This window comes from Moschus berezovskii, chromosome 1 (assembly GCF_049115385.1).
Source record: "Moschus berezovskii isolate FMDL1 chromosome 1, NW_MosBer_1.0, whole genome shotgun sequence".
In the NCBI taxonomy this organism is placed as follows: Eukaryota; Metazoa; Chordata; class Mammalia; order Artiodactyla; family Moschidae; genus Moschus; species Moschus berezovskii.
The window spans coordinates 117349865-117372524 of NC_142460.1; the positions used below are offsets into that span (position 1 = coordinate 117349865).

General features: G+C 42.1%; 1 protein-coding gene across 3 annotated transcripts in view; it reads left to right on the forward strand.

The window, feature by feature from the left end:
• NCEH1 (neutral cholesterol ester hydrolase 1) overlaps positions 1-22660 on the forward strand; it is a 71595-nt gene that overhangs the window by 22416 nt on the left and 26519 nt on the right. For 2 of the 3 annotated variants that reach the window (XM_088839048.1, XM_088839047.1), the window contains exon 2: positions 20838-21066. The exons of the other annotated variant lie outside the window; for it this stretch is intronic. In XM_088839048.1, coding sequence (XP_088695174.1) covers positions 20838-21066 — 229 coding nt within the window. The remainder of the gene's footprint in view (positions 1-20837; positions 21067-22660) is intronic. 3 annotated transcript variants of the gene reach the window in all.

Genomic DNA, 22660 nt, shown 5'->3' on the forward strand with positions numbered 1-22660 from the left:
TCAAAGATGTATCTTGAAGAATGAATGGTTCAGAATAACATTTCAGGCAGGTGAGTGGAAGGGGAAAGAGGAAGAAAAGAATATAAAATATGAACAAAAGCAAGTTGGTAAGAATGAACAGTTAGGGGAACTGTAAGTAGGCCTGAGAGTTTGGTTGGATAAAGGAGCTGTTTAGCAGACTTTGGGCTGCCCCTCATCAGCGAATACTGTCTGACATCCATTCTTTAATTCTTCCCATCATTGTCTATTCATTTACACTTGTTCTGGAAATGCCCATACCAAAAGTAGCAAGCAGCTTGTGCAAACACGTGACCCATCTCTCTTTATGCAAAGCATGCTTTCCACTTTTTAAAAACTCCTTCTTTGTGTTATTGCTTCTTAGCTCTCCCTCCCTCAAGAAAAACTGGACAGGAGACCTTGATTTTTAGCCTAGGAAACAGTGGAAACCGTGTCAGACTTTATTTTTGGGGCTCCAAAATCACTGCAGATGCTGATTGCAGCCATGAAATTAAAAGACGCTTACTCCTTGGAAGGAAAGTTATGACCAGCCTAGATAGTCTATTAAAAAGCAGAGACATTACTTTGCCAACCAAGGTCTGTCTAGTCAAGGCTATGGTTTTTCCCGTGGTCATGTATGGATGTGAGAGTTGGACTGTGAAGAAAGCTGATCGCCGAAGAATTGATGCTTTTGAACTGTGGTGTTGGAGAAGACTCTTGAGAGTCCCTTGGACTGCAAGGAGATCCAACCAGTCCATTCTAAAGGAGATCAATCCTGGGTGTTCATTGGAAGGACTTATGCTAAAGCTGAAACTCCAGTACTTTGGCCACCTCATGCGACGAGTTGACTCACTGGAAAAGACTCTGATGCTGGGAAGGATTGGGGGTGGGAGGAGACGGGGACGACAGAGAATGAGGTGGCTGGATGGCATCACCAACTTGATGGACATGAATTTGAGTGAACTCCGGGAGTTGGTGATGGACAGGGAGGCCTGGCCTGCTGTGGTTCATGGGGTCGCTAAGAGTCGGACACGACTGAGTGACTGAACTGAACTGAACTGAACTGAAGTTCTCTAGAATCAACTAGGAAAACTTGGAGAAAATGAAAAGGAAGTGTGGATAGGAAGGGAGGGTAGTTTGGCAAACGCCAGCAAGTTTTAGGAGAGACCCAGGTTTACCTAAGTCTTTCACCTACAGACTATTGCCCCTATCTGGAGAGTCACCCTCAAATCGCCTCCAGAACATTTTGTTCTGCACTTGTTCCTCTAATTCCCTGTAACCCCTGGGAAGGATCCTTAGGATGGCTCTGCAGGCCTGTGTCCCAGCGTTCAGTGTTGCTCAGTGTGCTGAGGAAACCCAGCACAGTCCTATGTTGAATGGATGTAGGATAAAAATGAAATAATATGGGACTTTCCTGTTGGCCCAGTGGTTAAGACTCCACATTCCCAATGCAGAGGGCCTGGGTTAGATATCAGTCCAGTTTTGATTGTAAAACATAGGGGTTGGACTAGGCAATTCTTCCCAAATCAGTTTTTAAGGAAATTTAATAGATATGAGAAAATGAAGGTGGTGCTAGTGATAAAGAATCCGCCTGCCCATGCAGGAGATGCAAGAGATGGGTGCAATCGCTGGATTGCGAAGATGCTTTGGAGTAAGAAATGGCACCCTACTCTGGTCTTCTTACCTGGAGAATTCCATGGACAGAGGATCCTGGCAGGCTACAGTCCATGGGGTTGCACAAAGTTGAACACAACTGAGCACAGCATGCACCACAGCAGAGGAATGTCATAACAAGTTCACATTGTATTTTAATGAAAAACCTGAGCCTTTCTTGAGTCCACCCACGTTTTTTAAATGCTTCAGTTGGGTTTTGTTTTGCTTTTTCCTTTGATTTTCTTTCTCCTCTTCAACCTCTGTCCCTTCTTACTTCTCTGAGTCATCAGACACTTCGGAGTGGAGATCCTGGGTTCACTGTGTTTGTCTTCCTCCTCCTCCGGCCACCTCTTTGTCCCTGAGTCCTCAGCTGCTAAGGTCCATGCCTGTCCCTCCATTTTGCCTGTGTTCTCGTGGATCTTGACAAGTAAGAGTTTACAGATGTCATTATGCTTATTGCCAGAGATTGAAATTCTTTCAAATCTAGCTCCTATCTGACCTTGTCGCTTCTGCAGCTTTTTGAGGGGAGTGACTCGGCTTTTCACAGAGTGAGTCTAGCTCTCACTGAAGTCATTCTTAGGCTTTGGTACCTTCTCTTCCAGAGCCTGAGGCTCCTCTGCCAAGTGACCAGCACACCCCCATTCTCCATCATGCACTGGACATCCCGTCGCTACCTCCTTCACCATCTGGCTTGGCTCCGAGGGCCCCTTGTTCCCCAAATCTGTGGTGTCAGAGAAGTGGCCAAGGGGAGGGGTGGCTCCTGTGGAGGCCCAGCTTCAGGGAAAGAAACTGGTCCAAGCCTGGGAGGGGCTGGAGGAGTGGAAGAGGGCAAGCTTGTGCCTGGATCTCCTGCACACAAGGAGGCAGGGAAATAGAAGTCCCTCCTGTTCAGCAACTTTGAAGCAGCCCTCAGGCCTGCTCCGCATCCGTTCATCTCTGCTCGAATATGCACCTGTCTTCAAATGGGTTCCTACTCTCAAAGAGTTGATGGGGGAGGAGAGGTGCAGAAATGGAGATACATTCAAGCCACATCTTGACACACAGTGTGACACACAGAGTGCAAAGAAATCAGTTCTGTGCCAAGGGCGGAAGGGGAGCGGGCTTCAGAGAGGAGGTGTCTTGAAAGATAAGGAAGGGTTCAGGGGAAGGGATCATTCAAGCCTGAGGGGGGCCAGTGTGGGCCAGATGTTCCTCTATGGCTTGTCATTTGCAAGCCCTGCCCTTGGTAGCTCTGTCCCAGCACTTTCACACATTGCAAAGAAAATCAGTCACAACAAAAACTGCCTGGTGAGAAACTGTTGCACACTTTGAATATAGTGTGTGTGTGTGTGTTAAGTCACCTCAGTCGTGTCCAACTCTTTGCGACCTTATGGACTGTAGCCCGCTGGGCTCTTCTGTCCATGGGATTTTCCAGGCAAGAATACTGGAGTGGGTTGCCATTTTCTTCTCCAGGGGGTCTTCCCAACCCAGGGATCAAACCCACATCTCTTAAGTCTCCTGCATTGGCAGGCAGGTTCTTCACCACTAACACCACCTGGGAAGCCCTCAAGTACATAGTATAGGCAACTCTAATGTGCCGAAGAACTACTTGGATACGTTCCTGGGTCCTACTCCCAGAAGTAGGCCACAAGAATTTGTGCTCAGATGCTGCCAGTCTGGGAAACACCTTTCTGCATAATCTCGGACTAGACAACTTGCCTGATTCTGTAAAGAGGATAATAGAGATAAGGGACAAAAGAACTAGTTCTCAATGACCTTCTCTTAAACATAAGTGTATTAAAAAAAATTATTAGAGTATTGTTGATTTACAGTGTTGTATTAGTTATAGGTATAAAGCAAAATGACTCAGTTATATATATACTTTTGTATTATTGTTAAAGCTATTGAAGTGTGAGCTGATTAAAATGTAATTTATTCTCAAAGCATTCCAAAGCAGCTGATAGGGAGGACCATCAGCTTTCCAGCTGAGAAAAACTTCTTTAAATTATTTTTGTTTACAAAAATAATTCTCTTTTTGACACAAAAAGTAGAAGGACATACTTTATAAATTAAATATATTGCTACCTCTAAGGAACAAAGTTGCCTTAAGGCATTCTATTGATTATTAAACTTTTTTGTGTATTCCAGCTTCCTCCCACTCTATTATAAATAATAGATACCAGTGTATTTATAGTAAATAATGTAAGGGATCTTCTTTTAGAATTGGCCATCAAAGAATAAGTATAAATTGCCATGTTGTAAAAGAGTTCTCTGCTCTAGACAGACATCCCTTCAAATGCAGGCCACAAAGAACCACGTTTCCTTGGGGAAAACATAATTTAAACCATAGAGAAGTAACATTTCCTTTTCATGGAAATTGCAGTGCCATCCAAGATATTGGTAGAACTATAGAGCTCCATAAATATCACTGTTGGACTCAAAGATTTGGTTATGTTCATGAACAAGATACATAAATTTAAAATGCAGTGTGTTAAATGAGACTATATAGCAAGCAGAATATGTCTTATAACTTCTACTGTTTTTATATTATAGTTTGGATTTTGGATCTTATTTTTTTTTTCCTAAAGTGTATTTTTAAACCAAACAATTTACTAACCTATTGGTGTGCCAAACTCCTTTTGTCTCTTCATTCGGGCTCGATATCTTTTGTTGAGGACAGACTTTCACTTCCCTAGGATTGAAATGCGGGTGAGGGAGGAGACAGCAAGAGAGGAGGAATAGATGTTCTTTAAAAGTATCATAAAGAGAGATTCAAATTCATATCATAGATATAGGCCATTTTCCTTATGATGGGATATGTAACTTATAAATTCATGTTAGGACAGAAGTAGTCAGTCCTTAGTTTCTGCTCTTCCTCACCTGGATCAGTTTTCTATGCTTGAAACTCTGGATGTGGAGGGCCTACTGCACTATGCCGCTTTATATAATGGGCTTGAATACCCACAGATTTTGGTATGTGCTGGAGGTGATGGTGCTGGAATCAATCCCCTGTGGGTACTGAGGACCACTGTATAGTTATCTTATCTGTTGTACAGGTATTTTGACTTAAACTTAATAGGTTATGCATTAACCACATTAGATTGTTGTAGCTATGAATCATGAATAAAAGTTTGTGAGGAGTAAATTGTTTCAATTTCCTGAATCTGTTAAATTGAGAAGCCTCTCCTGGGGTAAAAGTAAAACCTCCATCACTGGGGAACCCAGATTCTTTCACAACAGCCCTGCCTTCTGCTGTCCTTCCTGAGCCTGGTGGTCCAGCCTGTCTCCTAATGCCTCAGGCCAACAAGTGACTGAGCGGTATTAACTTGAAACTGCTGGCTGTAGAAATTTCAGTTGCTTATAAGGCCATTGGCTTTTGCACTGATGCCAGTTTTCTTAGGCACTGTTTACCTAGGCAAACTGGTCCTGCTACCCAGCCCAGCAGATCTGCTGGCAAAGAGAACTTGTAGTTGGTAGGGTGGGATATATTTCATGACCTCCTTGCACTCTCCAGCCTGATTTTAGGCCTTTGTTATTTGTTTAGGTGTTCAAAACCTGTGTGATGGGAGAAACTCAGCTTTAAACAGTGGTTTAGTTGTTGATTTTCTTCTGAGCTCTAAGTAATAACATTCAGAGGGATAGGGAAGTCAGTTGGGCTTTTGGGTTCTAGTACTTTGTCACTTGGAGTTTTATGATCCTGGGCAAGGCATTTAATGTTTCTAAGCCTGAAACAAACAAAAAAATGAATGTAATATCTGCTCTTTGTGTTTCACAGGTTCTTGTGAAATTCAGACAACTGAAAGTTCAAATGATTATAAACTATAAAGCAATATACAGAATAATTATTATAAATATTATAATTTATTATGTATTTTGTATTTTATATAGTATCTATTAAATTATTATAATCAAATTCTCAATATACACAAAGAGATCTTAGCTTACCATAGTTAGCATCTGAATCTGACTCTTCTGACGTGTAGTAAATATCTATAAAAATCATTTGCCTTTTATTTTTTGTGTTTATATGCCATTTAATAAACAGTTTTTCAAAGAAATATCAATTTTTTTCTCTGCACTTTACATAAAGCAAAAGATTAACTCAACTCCTGCAGTATCCTGTGTAACACACTTGTGAAGTCAGGCAGAGGGCATGAGTGGGCAAGCTCTGTACTGCCATATAGCAGAAGGAAGTTTAGGAGGTTTTGTTTAGAAGTTTAATTCTTTTGTGCTGCCTTGAGTCAGCTGCTATTCAGAACACTCAGATGAAAACAAATACTACTTGTCCTGGCAATAAGGGCAGCTTTTTGCAGCTTGTGTAGCCTCATGAAGGGCATTTGTTTATGACCATGGACATGGGACATTGGGAAAAAAATTTGATCTCCAAGTCTCAGATCTGTCTTAAGTTGCTAAAAGGCTTGAGAAAGAAACATCCTGGTGAGGAAGAGCTGAGAAAAAAGGGGCAGATGGAAGGGCCTTCTCAGCCCAGAGGGTTCATGGCTAGGGCTGCTGACCTTGGGAGAGTCATGTATCCATTCCAGGCCTCAGTTTCCCTTTGTATAATATGGGAAACTAAAGGGTCATTCCAGATGTAAAAATCTTCCAGTTTCATGAAGTAGGTTTGAGAATCAATTGACTAGTGAGTGACAGTAGAGGATGATGGCTGAGGTTTCCAGAGCCAGAGTGGGTTCCAGTGCAGGCCACGACTTCATGCCTATGTGACACTTTTCATGGACCACTCTTGGCCTGAGACTTCACATGAAGAACAGTGATTTGTTGTTGTTGTTTAGTTGCTAAGTCGTGTCCGACTCTTTGTGACTCCATTTGCCTGTGTGCAAATGTCAATATGTATGAACTATTATCCCCCTCAAATTTAGAGGACTTTTGGAGCTAAGCAAGTACTTTGGCAATACAGAAGCTGTCTTCTGTGCGATAGTGAAAAATAAACAAAAATGTTGAGGGACTGGAAAGAGACCAGCTTCTCCTTTTTGTGCTCTCCCAGCTTGAACTGCAGCAAGAGAACAAACTGAAGGCTTTAGGAAGAAGGGGTTAGGGTGTCAGATCCCTCTGAGAGTTTTTGCCTTTCTCTCCTCTAGGTTACCTTATCAGTGAGTGGTGGTGAGGTTTTCATCAGGCTTGTTTTGTAGCTTATAAGAAAATCTTAGATGGCGGAATGAACAAATACGAAATTGTAATAGAGCAATCTCATCAGAGAACCCTACTATTATTAATACATAATTATATTTGTGCTTCACAGGTTGGCTTAATAATTCCCTCCAGTGCTTTGCTAGAACTCTTTTGGTCCATGCCTATTCTCAGAGTGAGGTCCAGAAGGTTTATTTTATAAATGCTGACTAAAGGAAAAAAGGGAGAAAGGACAACTATGGGAAGGTTCCTTAACCAGATGAAAGTGAAAGTTGCTCAGTCATGTTCACCTCTTTGTGATCCCATAGACTGTACAGTCCATGGAATTCTCTAGGCCAGAATACTGGAATGGGTAGCCTATGCCTTCTCCAGGGTATCTTCCTGACCCAGGAATCGAACCGGGGTCTCCTGAATTGCAGGTGGATTCTTTACCAACTGAGCTATCAGGGAAGCCCTCCTTAACCAGATATGGATCTACTAAAAGCCTGAGCAAGAATCCTGCCAATGCTGGTTTCCAGAGAGAAGGGACAACAAGAGATAATGTGGGTTTACTCGTCACGTGCACTCTTTTAATACTTTTTTTTTTTCTGAGAAACTTGGGCCCAGACAACTTGGGAAGTTTGCCTAGGTCATGTAGCTAATAAATGATTGAGCCAGGACTTGGCCTTGGGCTCTGTGCAAGTTCTGTGTTCTTGTCTCACGATCATATTTCCTTAAGCCTTTCTGTTCTTGCTTAAAGAATCTCAAGGCAGGATAATGAGAAGTGATTCTTCACAAACTTTTCTTCTGAGGAAACCTTGAGGATGAAGTTTATGTCACTTAAAGGGCTCTTCTACCCTAAAGTCTTTACATAGCTCTCAGTTTAGTAATGTGCAGCTGGTGATTCGAGTTTTCCAGATGGCACTAGTGGTAAGGAACCTGCCTGCCAATGCCAGAGACGTAAGAGACTTGGATTGGATCCCTGGGTTGGGAAGAAGCCCTGGAGGAGGGCATGGCAAACCTGTCCAGTTTTCTTGCCTGGAGAATCTCATGGCCAGAGGAGCCTGGCAGGCTACAGTCCATAGGATCACAAAGAGTTGGACACAACTGAAGCGACTTAGCACACTCCCAGTTGGTGATTCAGCCTGGCTTCAAGTTAATGTGAGATTTAGTTTGTGAATTACCAGAGCTGACCTAAGGTAGTGAGATTTCACTATAGGACAAACTGAAGTGCTGTGAAGGCCTGATGTAAGCAAATAAAAAGAGGTAATATTATGAGCACTTATGTACTAAGTTCAATGCCAGGTATCTTATGATCACTCCAATTTTACAGGTGAAGAAACTGAGACAAAGAGAATTTTGTGACTTGCCCAGAATTACCCAGCTAGCCAGGATGGAACCTTGGCTGACTGACTTTACCATCCACACTCCCCATTACTGTGCTATGCTCTGGTCAACTGGGGATGAGGAAGGGTCAAGCAGAGGCAGTAGCGTGCTCTTTGGGGTTGGGGGTGGGGTGGAAACACTGATTTGGAGCTTTTACTGATTTCCATAAAATAAATACCCCCATCATGGCTGCTTTCAAGCTACTGAATTGATGTCAAGTGACTTGTACATTTACACTGGTTTTTGTGACATGGCAAGAGCTGACTCCAGCAGAAAACTGAAGGGTATTGCCAAAGAGAATAGCTAGGTACAGGAAAAAAAGTAAGTTATGCAAGTTATGCCTAAAAAGTACAAAGGGTAGGGCAGTAAGAAATAGAGTTGGAATGAAGAGAGGGATAAGATTGGAATGTCAAGTTCGGTTGTTGTTTTTTTTTTTCCAGTAAGAAACTAGAAGTCAGTGGAAGTTTTTAAGCAGCCAGGTATTGCTATCAGTCTTTTTGGATAAGAACTCTGGTGATAGAGAATGAAAGTGCTTCTAGAATTCAAGCAAATGATGAAAACAATGAGCATCTAATCAAGGCAGCAGTGGGAGTCAGGGTGGAGGCTGTGGGTAGAACTAGATTCAGTAAATGCTGGCAGGTGGAATTGACATGAATTGATTGATTGGATATCATATGCCAGAAGGAGGGAGCTGAAGAAAATACCAAGATTTCTAGCTTGGAAGCTAGATTTATGATCAGATCATTAATGGAGAATTTAATGGAATGAGTTGTTGAGTCAGGACTGGAGAAAAAAGTATAGGACACAATCATTTTGAAGAGATTATAGGCTGTAATCCTGGAGATACTTGGAAATGTGGACCTGGAGCTTAAGAAAGATAGACCATGGATAGGAGATGTGGAAGTCATCAGCACATGGATAGAGATCATAGCCATTTAATTTATTAAGCTGCTAGTAAGCACTTACTTGGAGAAGGCAATGGCAAGCCACTCCAGTACGCTTGCCTAGAAAATCCCATGGACAGAGGAGCCTGGTAGGCTGCAGTCCATAGGGTTGCTATGAGTCAGACACGACTGAGTGACTTCACTTTCACTTTTCACTTTCACACATTGGAGAAGGAAATAGCAACCCACTCCAGTGTTCTTGCCTGGAGAATCCCAGGGACAGGGGAGCCTGGTGGGCTGCCATCTATGGGGTCGCACAGAGTCAGACACGACTGAAGCGACTTAGCAGCAGCAGCAAGCACTTCCTATTTTCCAGGCATTTTGTCATGGTAGTGCGTTGCCTTGCTCAGGGAAAGCAGAAATTATGTAGATGAATAAAATATGTAATCTTGGGGAAACCATCATTTACAGGGCCAGTGGACAGGAAAGGAAGAAAAAAAAATCAATAAAATACCCAAAGCAGAAAAAGAAGGAATTAATTATTAATGTGGCAAGAGACTGGTGAAACATAGAAGGAAGAAAGCTTCAAGAAAGAACAAGTTGTTAAATACCTGCAGAAGCCAAATATGTCATTGGTGTGGGCAGTAGGGTCATGATGTCATTGGTGAACCTATTGGGTTCCATCCCTGGTTCAGGAAGATCCCCTGGAGGAGGAAATGGCAACCCATTCTAGTATTTTTGCCTAGAAAACCCAAAGACAGAGGAGCCTGGCAGGCTATAGTTCCTGGGGTTCCAAAGAGTCAGACATAACTGAACAACTGTGTAAGCACACACCATATGGCCTCAGCTCAGTTCAGTTGCTCAGTCGTGTCCGACTCTTTGCAACCCCATGAATCACAGCACGCCAGGCCTCCCTGTCTATCACCAACTCCCGGAGTTCACTCAAACTCATGTCCATTGAGTTGGTGATGCCATCCAGCCATCTCATTCTCTGTCGTCCCCTTCTCCTCCTGCCCCCAATCCTTCCCAGCATCAGACTCTTTTCCAGTGAGTCAACTCGTCGCATGAGGTGGCCAAAGTATTGGAGTTTTAGCTTTAGCATCAGTCCTTCCAATGAACACCCAGGACCGATCTCCTTTAGAATGGACTGGTTGGATCTCCTTGCAGTCCAAGGGACTCTCAAGAGTCTTCTCCAGCACCACAGTTCAAAAGCATCAATTCTTTGGCGATCAGCTTTCTTCACAGTCCAACTCTCACATCCATACATGACCATGGGAAAAACCATAGCCATGACTAGATGGACCTTGGTTGGCAAAGTAATGTCTCTGCTTTTTAATATGCTATCTAGGTTGGTCATAACTTTCCTTCCAAGGAGTAAGCGTCTTTTAATTTCATGGCTGCAATCAGCATCTGCAGTGATTTTGGAGCCCAAAAAATAAAGTCTGACACTGTTTCCACTGTTTCCCCATCTATTTCTCATGAAGTGATGGGACCAGATGCCATGATCTTTGTTTTCTGAATGTTGAGCTTCAAGGCAACCTTTTCACTCTCCTCTTTCACTTTCATCAAGAGGCTTTTGAGTTCCTCTTCACTTTCTGCCATAAGGGTGGTGTCATCTGCATATCTGAGGTTACTGATATTTCTCCTGGCAATCTTGATTCCAACTGGTGCTTCTTCCAGCCCAGCGTTCCTCATGATGTACTCTGCATATAAGTTAAATAAGCAGGGTGACAATATACAACCTTGAAGTACTCCTTTTCCTATTTGGAACCAGTCTGTTGTTCCATGTCCAGTTCTAACTGTTGCTTCCTGACCTGCATACAGGTTTCTCAAGAGGCAGGTCAGGTGGTCTGGTATTCCCATGACTTTCAGAATGTACCATATGGCCTAGAGCCTCCCAACAGAGCCTGTCCTTTCATCAGAGTTGGATTGGATTAGAGATCTCCAACTCTTAGCAAATAAAAGGATGTTTTTATCCTTGTAATCTAGGCAGCAGTAGGAAAGAGGACTTCAATATCTTTTCCTTACTGGAGGAGGAGGATGCTGAACATTTGTAAAGCAAAGTAAAGGTGGTGGGCAGAAGGCGCAAGTGTGGCACACACTCCACAACCGTTCCCCACCCTTCTCTCCTTGTCCAGCCTACTGATCACTCATTAAACTCTGTTTAATCAGCTGATCCTGCCTCCAGACAACCAGATGAGACAGATTCTCTTTTCTCGAAGGCTAGTTATACATACCTTTGTCCTTTAAGTCATGTATCTATACTTTTTAAGTTTCTGCATCATATCATAAGCTGATAATGGTGCTGTAATTCTTAGTATCACTTAGCCTGGACTGACACTTTTGCTGCTTCATTTGAACAATCATGATCATGGGAATTCTCTGCAGGTTGGAACAGAAGACATGAGAAGATCTGGAAATATCCAGGAGGTTGGCAATCATTAGATCTCCTAAGGGAGCAGTAGTCAGAGAGCAGAGCTGGCAGTGATGAGACTATTGAAATAGTTGGATTATGCCTCCACAGTGTGCCCAAAACTTCTCCTGGCTAGGAGAAAGAATATTTTCCTCCCTGGTCTATTTCCTTCTCACTGTGTTTTGTTTCTTTGCTAGATCTCTTGAGTCTTACTATTGTCTGAGTTATTAACAGATACCTCTGAGCTCTTCCTCCAGGCCTTGCCTCCTTGAACCTCTGACCCTGTCTTTTATACCTGTCTACCTAGATGTTCCATTGACTTTAAATGGAATAATTTTAAAATGGAATTTTCTTACCTTTCCTGATTGTTCTTCTGCCTGTATTCTGTGTTTCTCATACCCTGAGTGAGGACTTCCAGGATCTTTCAGTCCTTTATCTGTGTCCTACCAGCCTGCCTTCCTGATACCATCTCTTACTCTGTGTGCAGTTACCAAGGTGCATCAACTCTGCCTCAGTGATACCTCTTGAATATATTCCCTCCCCTATATTCTCCTGGGGCAGACCTTCATTTTCTTCCTGTCGACAATTGCCCAATGCTTACGGCTGTTGTCCTCTAGTCTCTTTCATCAATCTACTGTGTGCACTTCAGCTGCATCATTTTGCCCCAAATATAATCTCATTAAAAAGAGTATCCAAAATCTTTGCTGTTTAACCATTAACAACTAAGAGCATTTCATCTGCCACCATCTTTCCAGCTGCACCTTTAGTCAGACTGTATCATCTTCTACATCAGAAGTTGCAGCTGGTGGTTTAGTCCAGATTTGGCCTACAGGCAAGTTTTGTTTGGTCTGCAACTTAAAAAAAAGTTGATCTGAATCAATGATTTAAAATCAGAGGATTTTCCTTAAAAACTAAAGTCAGAGAAAGTTTAGTTTACTGTGAAAGCTTAAAGACAGGTGGAAATTTGCAGCAGTCAGTCAGGATTCGAATTCTTAACTGCTTAAGTTCTGAGTCCATCTTTCACCTATCTTTGTATTGCTGTCACATATAGCAGAATCTTTACATATACTCTGTGCGTGCATGCTCAGTCCTCAGTAGTGTCCAGCTCTTTGCGACCTCATGGACTGTAGCCCACCAATCTCCTCTGTCCATGGAATTTTCCAGGCAAGAATACTGGAGTGGGTTGCCATTTTCTACTCCAGGGAATCTTTCTGACACAGGGAAGCAGATTGGCAAGCAGATTCTTTATCACTGCACCACCTGGGAAGTCCTTACGCATACTAGCCAGGGCCTCATTAATACTTGTTTAATTATTGTTACCTGACTTTTGGTAGTTTCTTGACACAAACATTGAAGTTGTTTGTAGAAAAAAAGTACTGCATTAGTGAGTCACAGGTGATCTGTACAGTGTTAAAAAGTGCAGGTCATGTAATTTGCACACCAATAGAAATTAATAAATATGCATTTTAAAGTATCCTCAAACTTCACAATGTTTAAAAAATGTGACCAGACTATGGCTGATTCTTGCTGTTGTATGACAGAAAACCACACAATTCTGTAAAGCAATTATCCTTCAATCAAAAAATTTTTTTAAAAAATGCAACCGGGACATCCCTGGTGGTCCAGTGGTTAAGAATCCACCTTTAGTGCAGGAAACATGAGTTTTATCCTTGACGGGTAACTAAGCTCCCACATACCGTAAGACAACTAAACCCATGCACCACAACTGCTGAGCCAGTGGGCCACAACTCGAGAGAAGTCCAGGTGCCCCAGTGAAGAACCCATGTGCCACAACTGAAGATCCCCAAGTGCTGCATCTAAGACCTGAATCAGTCAAAATTAAATAAATAAATTTTCTTTTAAATGTGACTTTATGGTCATGCAGATAAGTTTGTTCTATGAAATTGTTGTCCTATAACAGGCAGGAAAAAAGGCAGAATCTGGAGAGGAGAATTAGAAAACTGCTTCACAGGATGAAATAGCCATCACTGGAAAAGTTGGAGAACCACTTGTGTGGAATACAAACTTTTGAATGTGAGAAATGAAGCAGGTAGTGAGTTATAATAGATGCTCCAAGTATCTGATGTGGTTGGTGTTGAAATTTGATCACACACTGAGTTACTGATGTGTGTGGAGTATACTAGGGCTTTTTCCCATCTCTCCCTCCCACTTTGACATGAGCATACAAGTGAACTTTTTAGAGATAACAATTTAACATCTTTTTAACCTGTAATAATTTCAGAACTTGGGAATCATTGTGGTCCTAATGACAAATTACGTAATGGGAAAAAAACAATCATCTCAGTTTCCCTGGAAACATAGGGCTGTCTATTCCTGGGCTCACATTTCATCATGCAGGATCTTCCAGATCAGTGATGTGACAGTAACAATAGAAGGTTTAGTATAAGCCGGGTACTATTCTAGTACCTGTTTTTACTTTTTTAAATGTCACAGCAATCTTTTCAACCAATTAGTATTATTATTTCTGTTTTATATATGAGAAATTGAAGCACAGAGAGGATTAGTAACTTGCCTGAGATCCCACTGCTGGGGAAGCTGGGCTTTTAACCCAGGCATCACTGTGGAGTCTGTGCTACTGACTTTGGTGTTTGACATGACTCTTGTTGTTATTGTTCAGTCTCTAAGTCATGTCTGACTCTTTGCAACTCCATGGACTACAGCATGCCAGGCTTCCCTGTCCTTTACTATCTCCTGAAGTTTTTTCAAATTCACATCCATTGAGTGATGCCATCCGACCATTTCACCCTCTACTGCCCTCTTCTTTTGCCTTCTGTCTTTCCCAGTATCAGGGTCTTTTCTAGTGAGTTGACTGTTTGCATCAGGTGGCCAAAGTATTGGATTTTCAGCATCAGTCCTTCCAGTGAATATTCAGGGTTGATTTCCTTTAGGATTGACTGGTTGGTTTTCCTTGCAGTCCAAGGATCTCAGCAGTCTTCTCCAACACCACAATTCAAAAGCATCATTCAGCCTTCTTTATGGTCCAGCTTTCACATCTGTACTTGACTACTGCCAAAGCCATAGCTCTGACTATATGGACCTTTGTCAGCAAAGTGATGTCTTTGCTTTTTAATTTGCTGTCTAGGTTTGTCACAGTTTTTCTTCCAAGGAGGAAGCGTCTTTTAATTTCATGGCAGAATTCACCGTCAGCAGTGATTTTGGACCCCAAGAAAATAAAACCTGACACTGACATGCCTCTTACATTGAGCCTCTATTGCCATGCTCTGCATGCCTCTACCTCCCTTGTTTACATTTTCTTCCCATAGGCATTTGTCCAACACTTTGGCATCTTGGTTTCTTATCCTTTTACTTACTCTTCACACTTCATCTTCTTTGTGTGTATGCACTCAATCATGTCTGACTCTTTGCTCCCTATGGACTGGGGCCTGCCAGGTCTGTCCATGGGTTTGTCTCAGGCAAGAATGCTTTAGTGGATTGCCATTTCGTTCTCCAGGGGATCTTCCCGACCCAAGGATTAAACCCAAATCTCCTGCATTGGCAGGTGGATTCTTTACCACTGAGCCCCCTCGGAAGCCCCTTCATCTTCTTTTTTTTTTTTTTTAATGTAATTAATTTATTTTTTATTGGAGGCAAATTATTTTACAATATTATATTGGTTGGTTTTGCCATACATTGACATGAATTTGCCCCGGGTTTACATAAGTTAATTCAAAGTAGATGCCTTACTGAATTTCATCTCACCAAGAAGAGACGCAAGTAATTCCTTCCTTCTCTGGGCTTGTGCAACCCTTTATCTAGGTTTCTCTTACTAAACTTGTATTACTTAACTAACTAACATCAGCTATTCATTTACTGTTCTTGGTTCTCTTCTATTTCTCTAAGCTCTGGAAGATTGTCTTTTTCTCCCCCTTAAGTTTCCCTGTCCATTGAATATATTTTCTTATTCGAATGATGAATGAATTAGCAGAGAACAATCCCATTCATAAACACAAAAATGAACAGAGTATAATTTAAGCAGAGTATAGTTTTTGCTTGACTTCCTTTGCTTTTTGCTTGTCCTCTGACCTCTGGTCATCAGACCCAGGTAGGGAACCAGTGGTCAACCTATTTTGCATATCTGGTTCTACTAAGGTGTAATGAGTATCTCCACCTCCTCAGGCAGGATTCCCTTCTAGATCCTGAAATAGTTATGGGGCAAGTTTTAAGACCTCTAGCATTGCCTTAGGGTACTTAAGCTAGCCGAGACTGGGTCAATCCACAACCCATGAAACTCTTAACACATGGAATGCTTCTTTGTGCTACTGGAGTTTTCCAGCTACTTCTAAAAAGGTTTCAGGAAACAACAACTTGAGAATGTCTCTTGGGTGGATCTGAATCTCATTTCATAAACTCAAGAATGCAAAAAGTATAACTTGATCTATATTTCAAGTCTTCATTCTTTAGGTAGAACTTAATTCCAATGAATTTAGGTATTCCTCCATCACTGTTTTTTTTTCAGGTTTTGGGGTGTTTTATATGTTGAGACATAATACTTTGGGTGGTGGAGGGGAGGCATCTGAGTACACATCCTCAGCCCACATTCCTGTTCCACCTGGTCCTTGGTGTTTGGTTCCTACAAGTTGCCCTGGGATATCCTTTGTTCTTATTTATGAGAATCTTTCAGATCTATTAGTGCTCTTTTCTATTCCTGTTGGACTTTTGAGAATGTGTCATGGGCCATGGATAATGGAGAAGTTGTCTCAGAAACATCTGCAAGACATTCATGCAACCTTGCTATTTTTGTGCCTTTTGGGCACATGTAATTCTTCCGCTGCTCCTGCACCAGCTGGAGCATACGGAGCTCTCTGAGGTCATTTGAGGCACCACCTTCCTAGACATATTCTGAAGTCATTCTTCCAGAGAGTCTTGCCTTTTTCCAGGGTTCTGTCTTGGGCACGAGGCACATGTCTATTGCTCTCAAATTCCATAGACATATCTGAGGGTCGCTGTGTCCCAAGATACTGTTTTCATTGAGTCTCAGATATCAATCCTTACATTCCTCATTTCATCTCCAATACTTTCTCCTTCCATCTTCCACCACCTGGTTTGGAGATTCACTTTCTATTCAGGCAACTTCTTATTCATCATTCAGTCTTCTAAATCGATGTCTGTTTTTTGTTTTAATTTTCCAAAGGATGTAGGCTTTTGAAAATTAAAAGAAGGAAAGCACTCCTGTTTCTTTGTTATTTGTTCTCATATCCCTTCCTTGAGGTAGCAACTACAGAAAGGCTTGGTTACTGATTTTATTTGCCGGACAGTAGGGATAGGAGGGGAGTAGTGAGAAGAGTGGAGAAGGCAATGGCACCCTACTCTAGTACTCTTGCCTGGAAAATCCCATGGACGGAGGAACCTGGTAGACTTCAGTCCATGGGGTCGCGAAGAGTCGGACACGACTGAGCGACTTCACTTTCCCTTTTCACTTTCATGCATTGGAGAAGGAAATGGCGACCCACTCCAGTGTTCTTGCCTGGAGAATCCCAGGGATGGGGGAGCCTGGTGGGCTGCCATCTATGGGGTCACACAGAGTCGGACACGACTGAAGCGACTTAGCAGCAGCAGCAGCAGCAGCAGTGAGAAGAGCTAAGGAAAGCAGTAGATATTGGGGGAAAAGTTGGATACCATTCACAGTTTTATCATGCCACATGATATCACATACATATGTGAATGTCATCCTATCCTGGATAGTTTTCAGAGCAGCTTCCTGGGAGCACACTGTTCTCAACTCTAGGGTAATTCTGTGTGTCCTGCAGCCCTCTCATAGTTCCTGGAATCCAGCTTCTATACTGGTTAGTCTCTAAGCTTCTTTTCTCTCTTCCTCAGAAGGAGGAAAATAATAGAACTGTAGCCAGAATTCAACAACCTCTCCTCACACTGTAGGCACTCAGGCAGTAATAACTATTATTAATAATAGTAATAATAAATTGGTTAATGACAGATTACTGTGTGGATCACAATAAACTGTGGAACATTCTGAAAGAGATGGGAATCCCAGACCACCTGACCTGCCTCTTGAGAAACCTGTATGCAGGTCAGGAAGCAACAGTTAGAACCGGTCATGGAACAACAGACTGGTTCCAAATAGGAAAAGGAGTGCATCAAGGTTGTATATTGTCACCTTGCTTATTTAACTTATATGCAGAGTACATCATGAGGAACGCTGGGCTGGAAGAAGCACAAGCTGGAATCAAGATTGCTGGGAGAAATATCAATAACCTCAGATATGCAGATGACACTACCCTTATGGCAGAAAGTGAAGAGGAACTCAAAAGCCTCTTGATGAAAGTGAAAGAGGAGAGTGAAAAGGTTGGCTTGAAGCTCAACATTCAGAAAACAAAGATCATGGCATCTGGTCCCATCACTTCATGGGAAATAGATGGAAAAACAGTGGAAACAGTGTCAGACTTTGTTTTTTTGGGCTCCAAAATCACTGCAGATGCTGATTGCAGCCATGAAATTAAAAGACGCTTGCTCCTTGGAAGGAAAGTTATGACCAACCTTGATAGTATATTAAAAAGCAGAGACATTACTTTGCCGACCAAGGTCCGTCTAGTCAAGGCTATGGTTTTTCCCGTGGTCATGTATGGATGTGAGAGTTGGACTGTGAAGAAAGCTGATCGCCGAAGAATCGATGCTTTTGAACTGTGGTGTTGGAGAAGACTCTTGAGAGTCCCTTATACTGCAAGGAGATCCAACCAGTCCATTCTAAAGGAGATCAATCCTGGATGTTCATTGGAGGGACTGATGCTAAAGCTGAAACTCCAATACTTTGGCCACCTCATGAGACGAGTTGACTCACTGGAAAAGACTCTGATGCTGGGAAAGGTTGGGGGCGGGAGGAGAAGGGGACGACGGAGAATGAGATGGCTGGATGGCATCACCGACTCTGTGGACATGAGTTTGAGTGAACTCCGGGAGTTGGTGATGGACAGGGAGGCCTGGAGTGCTGTGATTCATGGGGTCGCGGAGAGTCGGACACGACTGAGCGACTGAACTGAACTGAACTGAACTGTTTGGTTATCTCTATTTTCAAATTTTGAAACAAACTCACTATTATCTGTTGGATAATGATTTTTCATTCTCAAATGTATCAATGAATTCCAAATATTAGCACAGTTTTAACACCCATCTAGCCTTTCTTACTTGCGTCTACTTACCTCTTTCTCCTTTATAACCGAACTGTCCCTTCTCCAATGAGCATTTTTGTCCCGCGTCAATGTTGTAAACAATGCAGATAGTTGTTCAGAAATCCCAGTTATGTCAGTGATCGTAAGCTAATACAGCAGAAGTGCTTTAGGAAGGGTATGGGCAGATGGAGGTAAGTGTGCATGCAATCAGAGCATGCAATACATACGGGAAACCAGGGGTGGATTCTATGTAAAATGAATAATCTACTGTAATCTGTTTTGTAAAGACAGTTCACTTGTTTTACAGCTTTCTTTTAGTTGAAGAAACTCATATAATTTGTTTTAAATATTTAATAAAGTCTTCATTAAACTAAAAGCAAAAAATGTAGTCCATAAAGTAACTGAGTCAAGCCTGCCATTTCTTTCTTCATATTTTATTATTTCATGCCTATTGAGCTACTTTGGCTGTGAGAAATAGAATTGATCTTGTGTGTTCTCTGTTAATTCACAAGGGTTTATTGTGTGAAGTCTAGAAATTTTAGTGAATACAGAGATTCTCCACTAGGCTCCAGTGCATCTCTGTATTCCCCCATTAGACCGATGTGTTGCCACAAAACTCAAAAGATGATTACCTCTTCCTAATTTGCCAAATACTTTAAACCTTTAATCTTATGATTAGACTCCTCTGTATATGTGTGTGTGTGCACAAACACATTTGTTTGTTTCATATCAAGAACAGTAAAAGTTGTTTTAACTTTTTCAATAAATTGGTCAATTGATACACGCTGAAATTGATTTATTTTATTAATATTCATTTGCTTTGCTGTTACATATATTGGCAGCCAATAGATATTAATAGAATTGCTGGAAAAACTGTTCATGGTTAGATAAATTGCTTCTAGTTCTTGCTTTTCATGAACACTGGCTAATTGTTCTATAATGCAGTCTTTCCAGCCCTTTTCACTGCAGGGCATATGTATTCAGTAATAATAATTTATATGAGACAGTGGGGTAAACGGCTTAGGAACTTGGCTGCCTAGGGACAGAGAGGATCAGTGTCATAGCACATCTGTGTCCTCTTCAAGGCATAACAGTGTGCTCCATGCATGTGCTGGGAAGCTGTATTATGGTGTATTGCAGACTACATGTAGCTCTTATTTCTACTCGTGACATTGTCTTCTTGACCTTATGATGGCATTGAATATTTCACTAATCATCAGTGTTCTGTTTCATATTCTACAGAAGCACACTGTTAATCTTCAGCTGCTCCCCTTCAAAGTTTGAGAGCCACTAGTAGATACAGTATCTGAGTTCATGCTCCTGTGCCAGGAAGGTTCTTAATCACTCTTTGACACTTCTGGCCTCTCTAGCTTGACTAGTCACTGGCTTCCAGATGGCTTCCAATTTTCTGACTTTGTAACATGGCCCGTAGGTTGCAGGGAGGTTAGTTTTATAAGTATACTCAATAGGAAGAGCTTGTATGAGAAGCAGAAAAAGGGAGTGCAATCCTCAGGGTCTTTGCTGGGTGGTTAGCCTGGGTCTCCTCTCCAACCAGATAACTTCCTGTGAACTCTTAATGCAGAACTCGATGGTCTCAGAGCTTAAAGGGGAAGAGACAACAGACTGCATGTTCTTTGCACATTTCTGCAAAGTTCCTGGTTATGTCTGAGCTGCTCCGCTTCCAAACTCCAGTGCCGCAGCCGTCTCTGCTTCTCCCTCACACACTCATTCCTTTCTCCTGCTCTCAAAACAACCAAAAACACTTAAATATATAAGCTTAAATTTTTTAAAAATACTTACAGTAAATATAAAACTTCCTCTCTTTTATGTATATTCAAATAAAGTATTCTTCCTTCACTCCTAGTATGTTATTGGAAATGTGATGTGCTAATTTAGGGTGAGGAAAGGGACTAAAAGCTGGAATTCACAGTTCCCAGGTTTGAGTTGCAGAACTTCCAGTTAACCAGCAAGATGGGCACATTCAGCTAATTCCTAAGCCTGCTTGATAAAACAAGCCTAGTGACACATTTCCCTCTCAGAGATTATCTGAAGATCAAAGAAGGTCTCATATTAGAAAATACTCTGGAAGCTCAAGTAATGAAAGATAGAGACATTGTGTTATTTTATTGAAAGTGGCTCAAGGGTAGTGGCAATTGCATGTAAGAATTCAAATGCTGAGGGTTGGTGAGTGTGGCTCAGGTGATGACAAAGCTGACGCACACTCTCCCTCATCCCTCCCCCCACTCCCGCATCCTCCAGAGCAACCTGATACACTACCTGGGCCTCAGCCATCATCTGCTTGCACTGAACTTCATCATCGTTTCTTTCGGCAAGAAAAGTGCATGGTCGTCTGCTCGGGTGAAGGTGACCGACACTGACTTTGATGGTGTGGAAGTCAGAGTGTTTGAAGGCCCTCCAAAGCCAGAAGAGCCTCTGAAACGCAGCGTTGTTTACATCCATGGAGGAGGCTGGGCCTTGGCAAGTGCAAGTATGTCCTCACCTTTAGGTTGTTTGGGGTTGTGGCTGGCCCTGGCAGAGATATATGACTGGGTTGACTTTCTTACTGGGTAAGGAGAAGGGGACTAGTGGACTTCGTCCCCCTGGCAGTCCCAGTTATCCGTACCATCCCAGGAGAGTTGTTCATAGCTCCCCCTCCTCCCCACTTTCCATTCTTGAAAAGATCCTCATTTGGATGATTAATTATATAGCTACCCTACACCAAGAGTTTTGCCTGTTTGTTTGTTAATTCAGGCAGACTGTTTTGAAAATATTTCCTGTAATCTAAATCATACACTAACTTATTGTGAAGTTCTGAAGTTGCTTTCTATACCCAAACAAGGTAAAGTTGGGCCAGAATATGAGGCAGATATCTGTAGCTCTAGACCAACTTGTGTTTTGAAGATATCTTTCTATGAAATAGAACAAGGATTTCTGTTTATGCATGTTAACTCATCAACATTTTATCTGCTTATGAAACCAAAGATGAAAATATAAAATGTATGCCCCAGTTAAAGGGAAATGACCTTGAAAAGTTTAAGAACATTCTCTTTAGCATTGGATAACTTTCGTGAGCAGAATACACATTAAAAATGGCAAGCAGCCAAGTGGAGCAGCCAGTGAAAAGCGTACTAAGGAGGAGAAATAAGGGCCTTACCTCTGCTTATAATTATTATGGAACTACTTTCTCATTTTCAGCCCAGATATTATTTTATCCATTAAGTTTAAAGGCTATGGTAGGACTTCCTTGGTGGTCCAGTAGCTAAGACTCCACACTGCCAATACCGGGTGCCTAGCTTCAGGAAGCTGGAGAAGGAAATGGCAACCCACTCTAGTGTTCTTGCCTGGAGAATCCCAGGGACGTGTGAGCCTGGTGGGCTGGTGCCTATGGGGTCGCACAGAGTCGGACAAGACTGACGTGACTTAGCAGCAGCAGCTTCAGGGAGCTACATCCCACATGCTGCAACATGCCACAGTTAAAATCCAGTGCAGCCAAATAAATAAATGTTGTTTTTAGTCACTCAGTCATGTACAACTCTTTACAATCCCATGAACTGTGGCCCACCAGGCTTCTGTGTCCATGGAATTCCAGGCCAGAATACTGGAGTGGGTTGCCATACTCTTCTCCCGGGGGTCTTCCCGACCAAGGAATTGAGCCTGGGTCACCTCCTTTGCAGGCAGATTCTTTACTGGCTGAGCCACCAAGGAAGCAAAATAAATAAATAACAGTACATTTTTTTAAAAAAGGCAACTTGTTCTGGTTTGTCTTTAAAAAAAAAAATGTGGCAAAGGCCAAAAAGTGTAACTTTCTCTAGTAATCTCATTTCCTTTAACTCCATAGTCATCATTTATTCTTTTATTCATTGATTTGTTCATATTTCCAACAGATGATTACTGAATATGTAGGTCTGCCCAGGGCCGAGAGGTTTCCTGGGGTATAATACTTTGGGTACAAAAACCTCAAACAGTTGTGTGTAAACCTGGACCTTTGGTCACTCTAATGTGTGCTAGATGATGGGAATACATAAATGAGTAAAACAGAGTCTCTGCCTTAGAAATGATTGCATCTGTAGCATTGGACACTT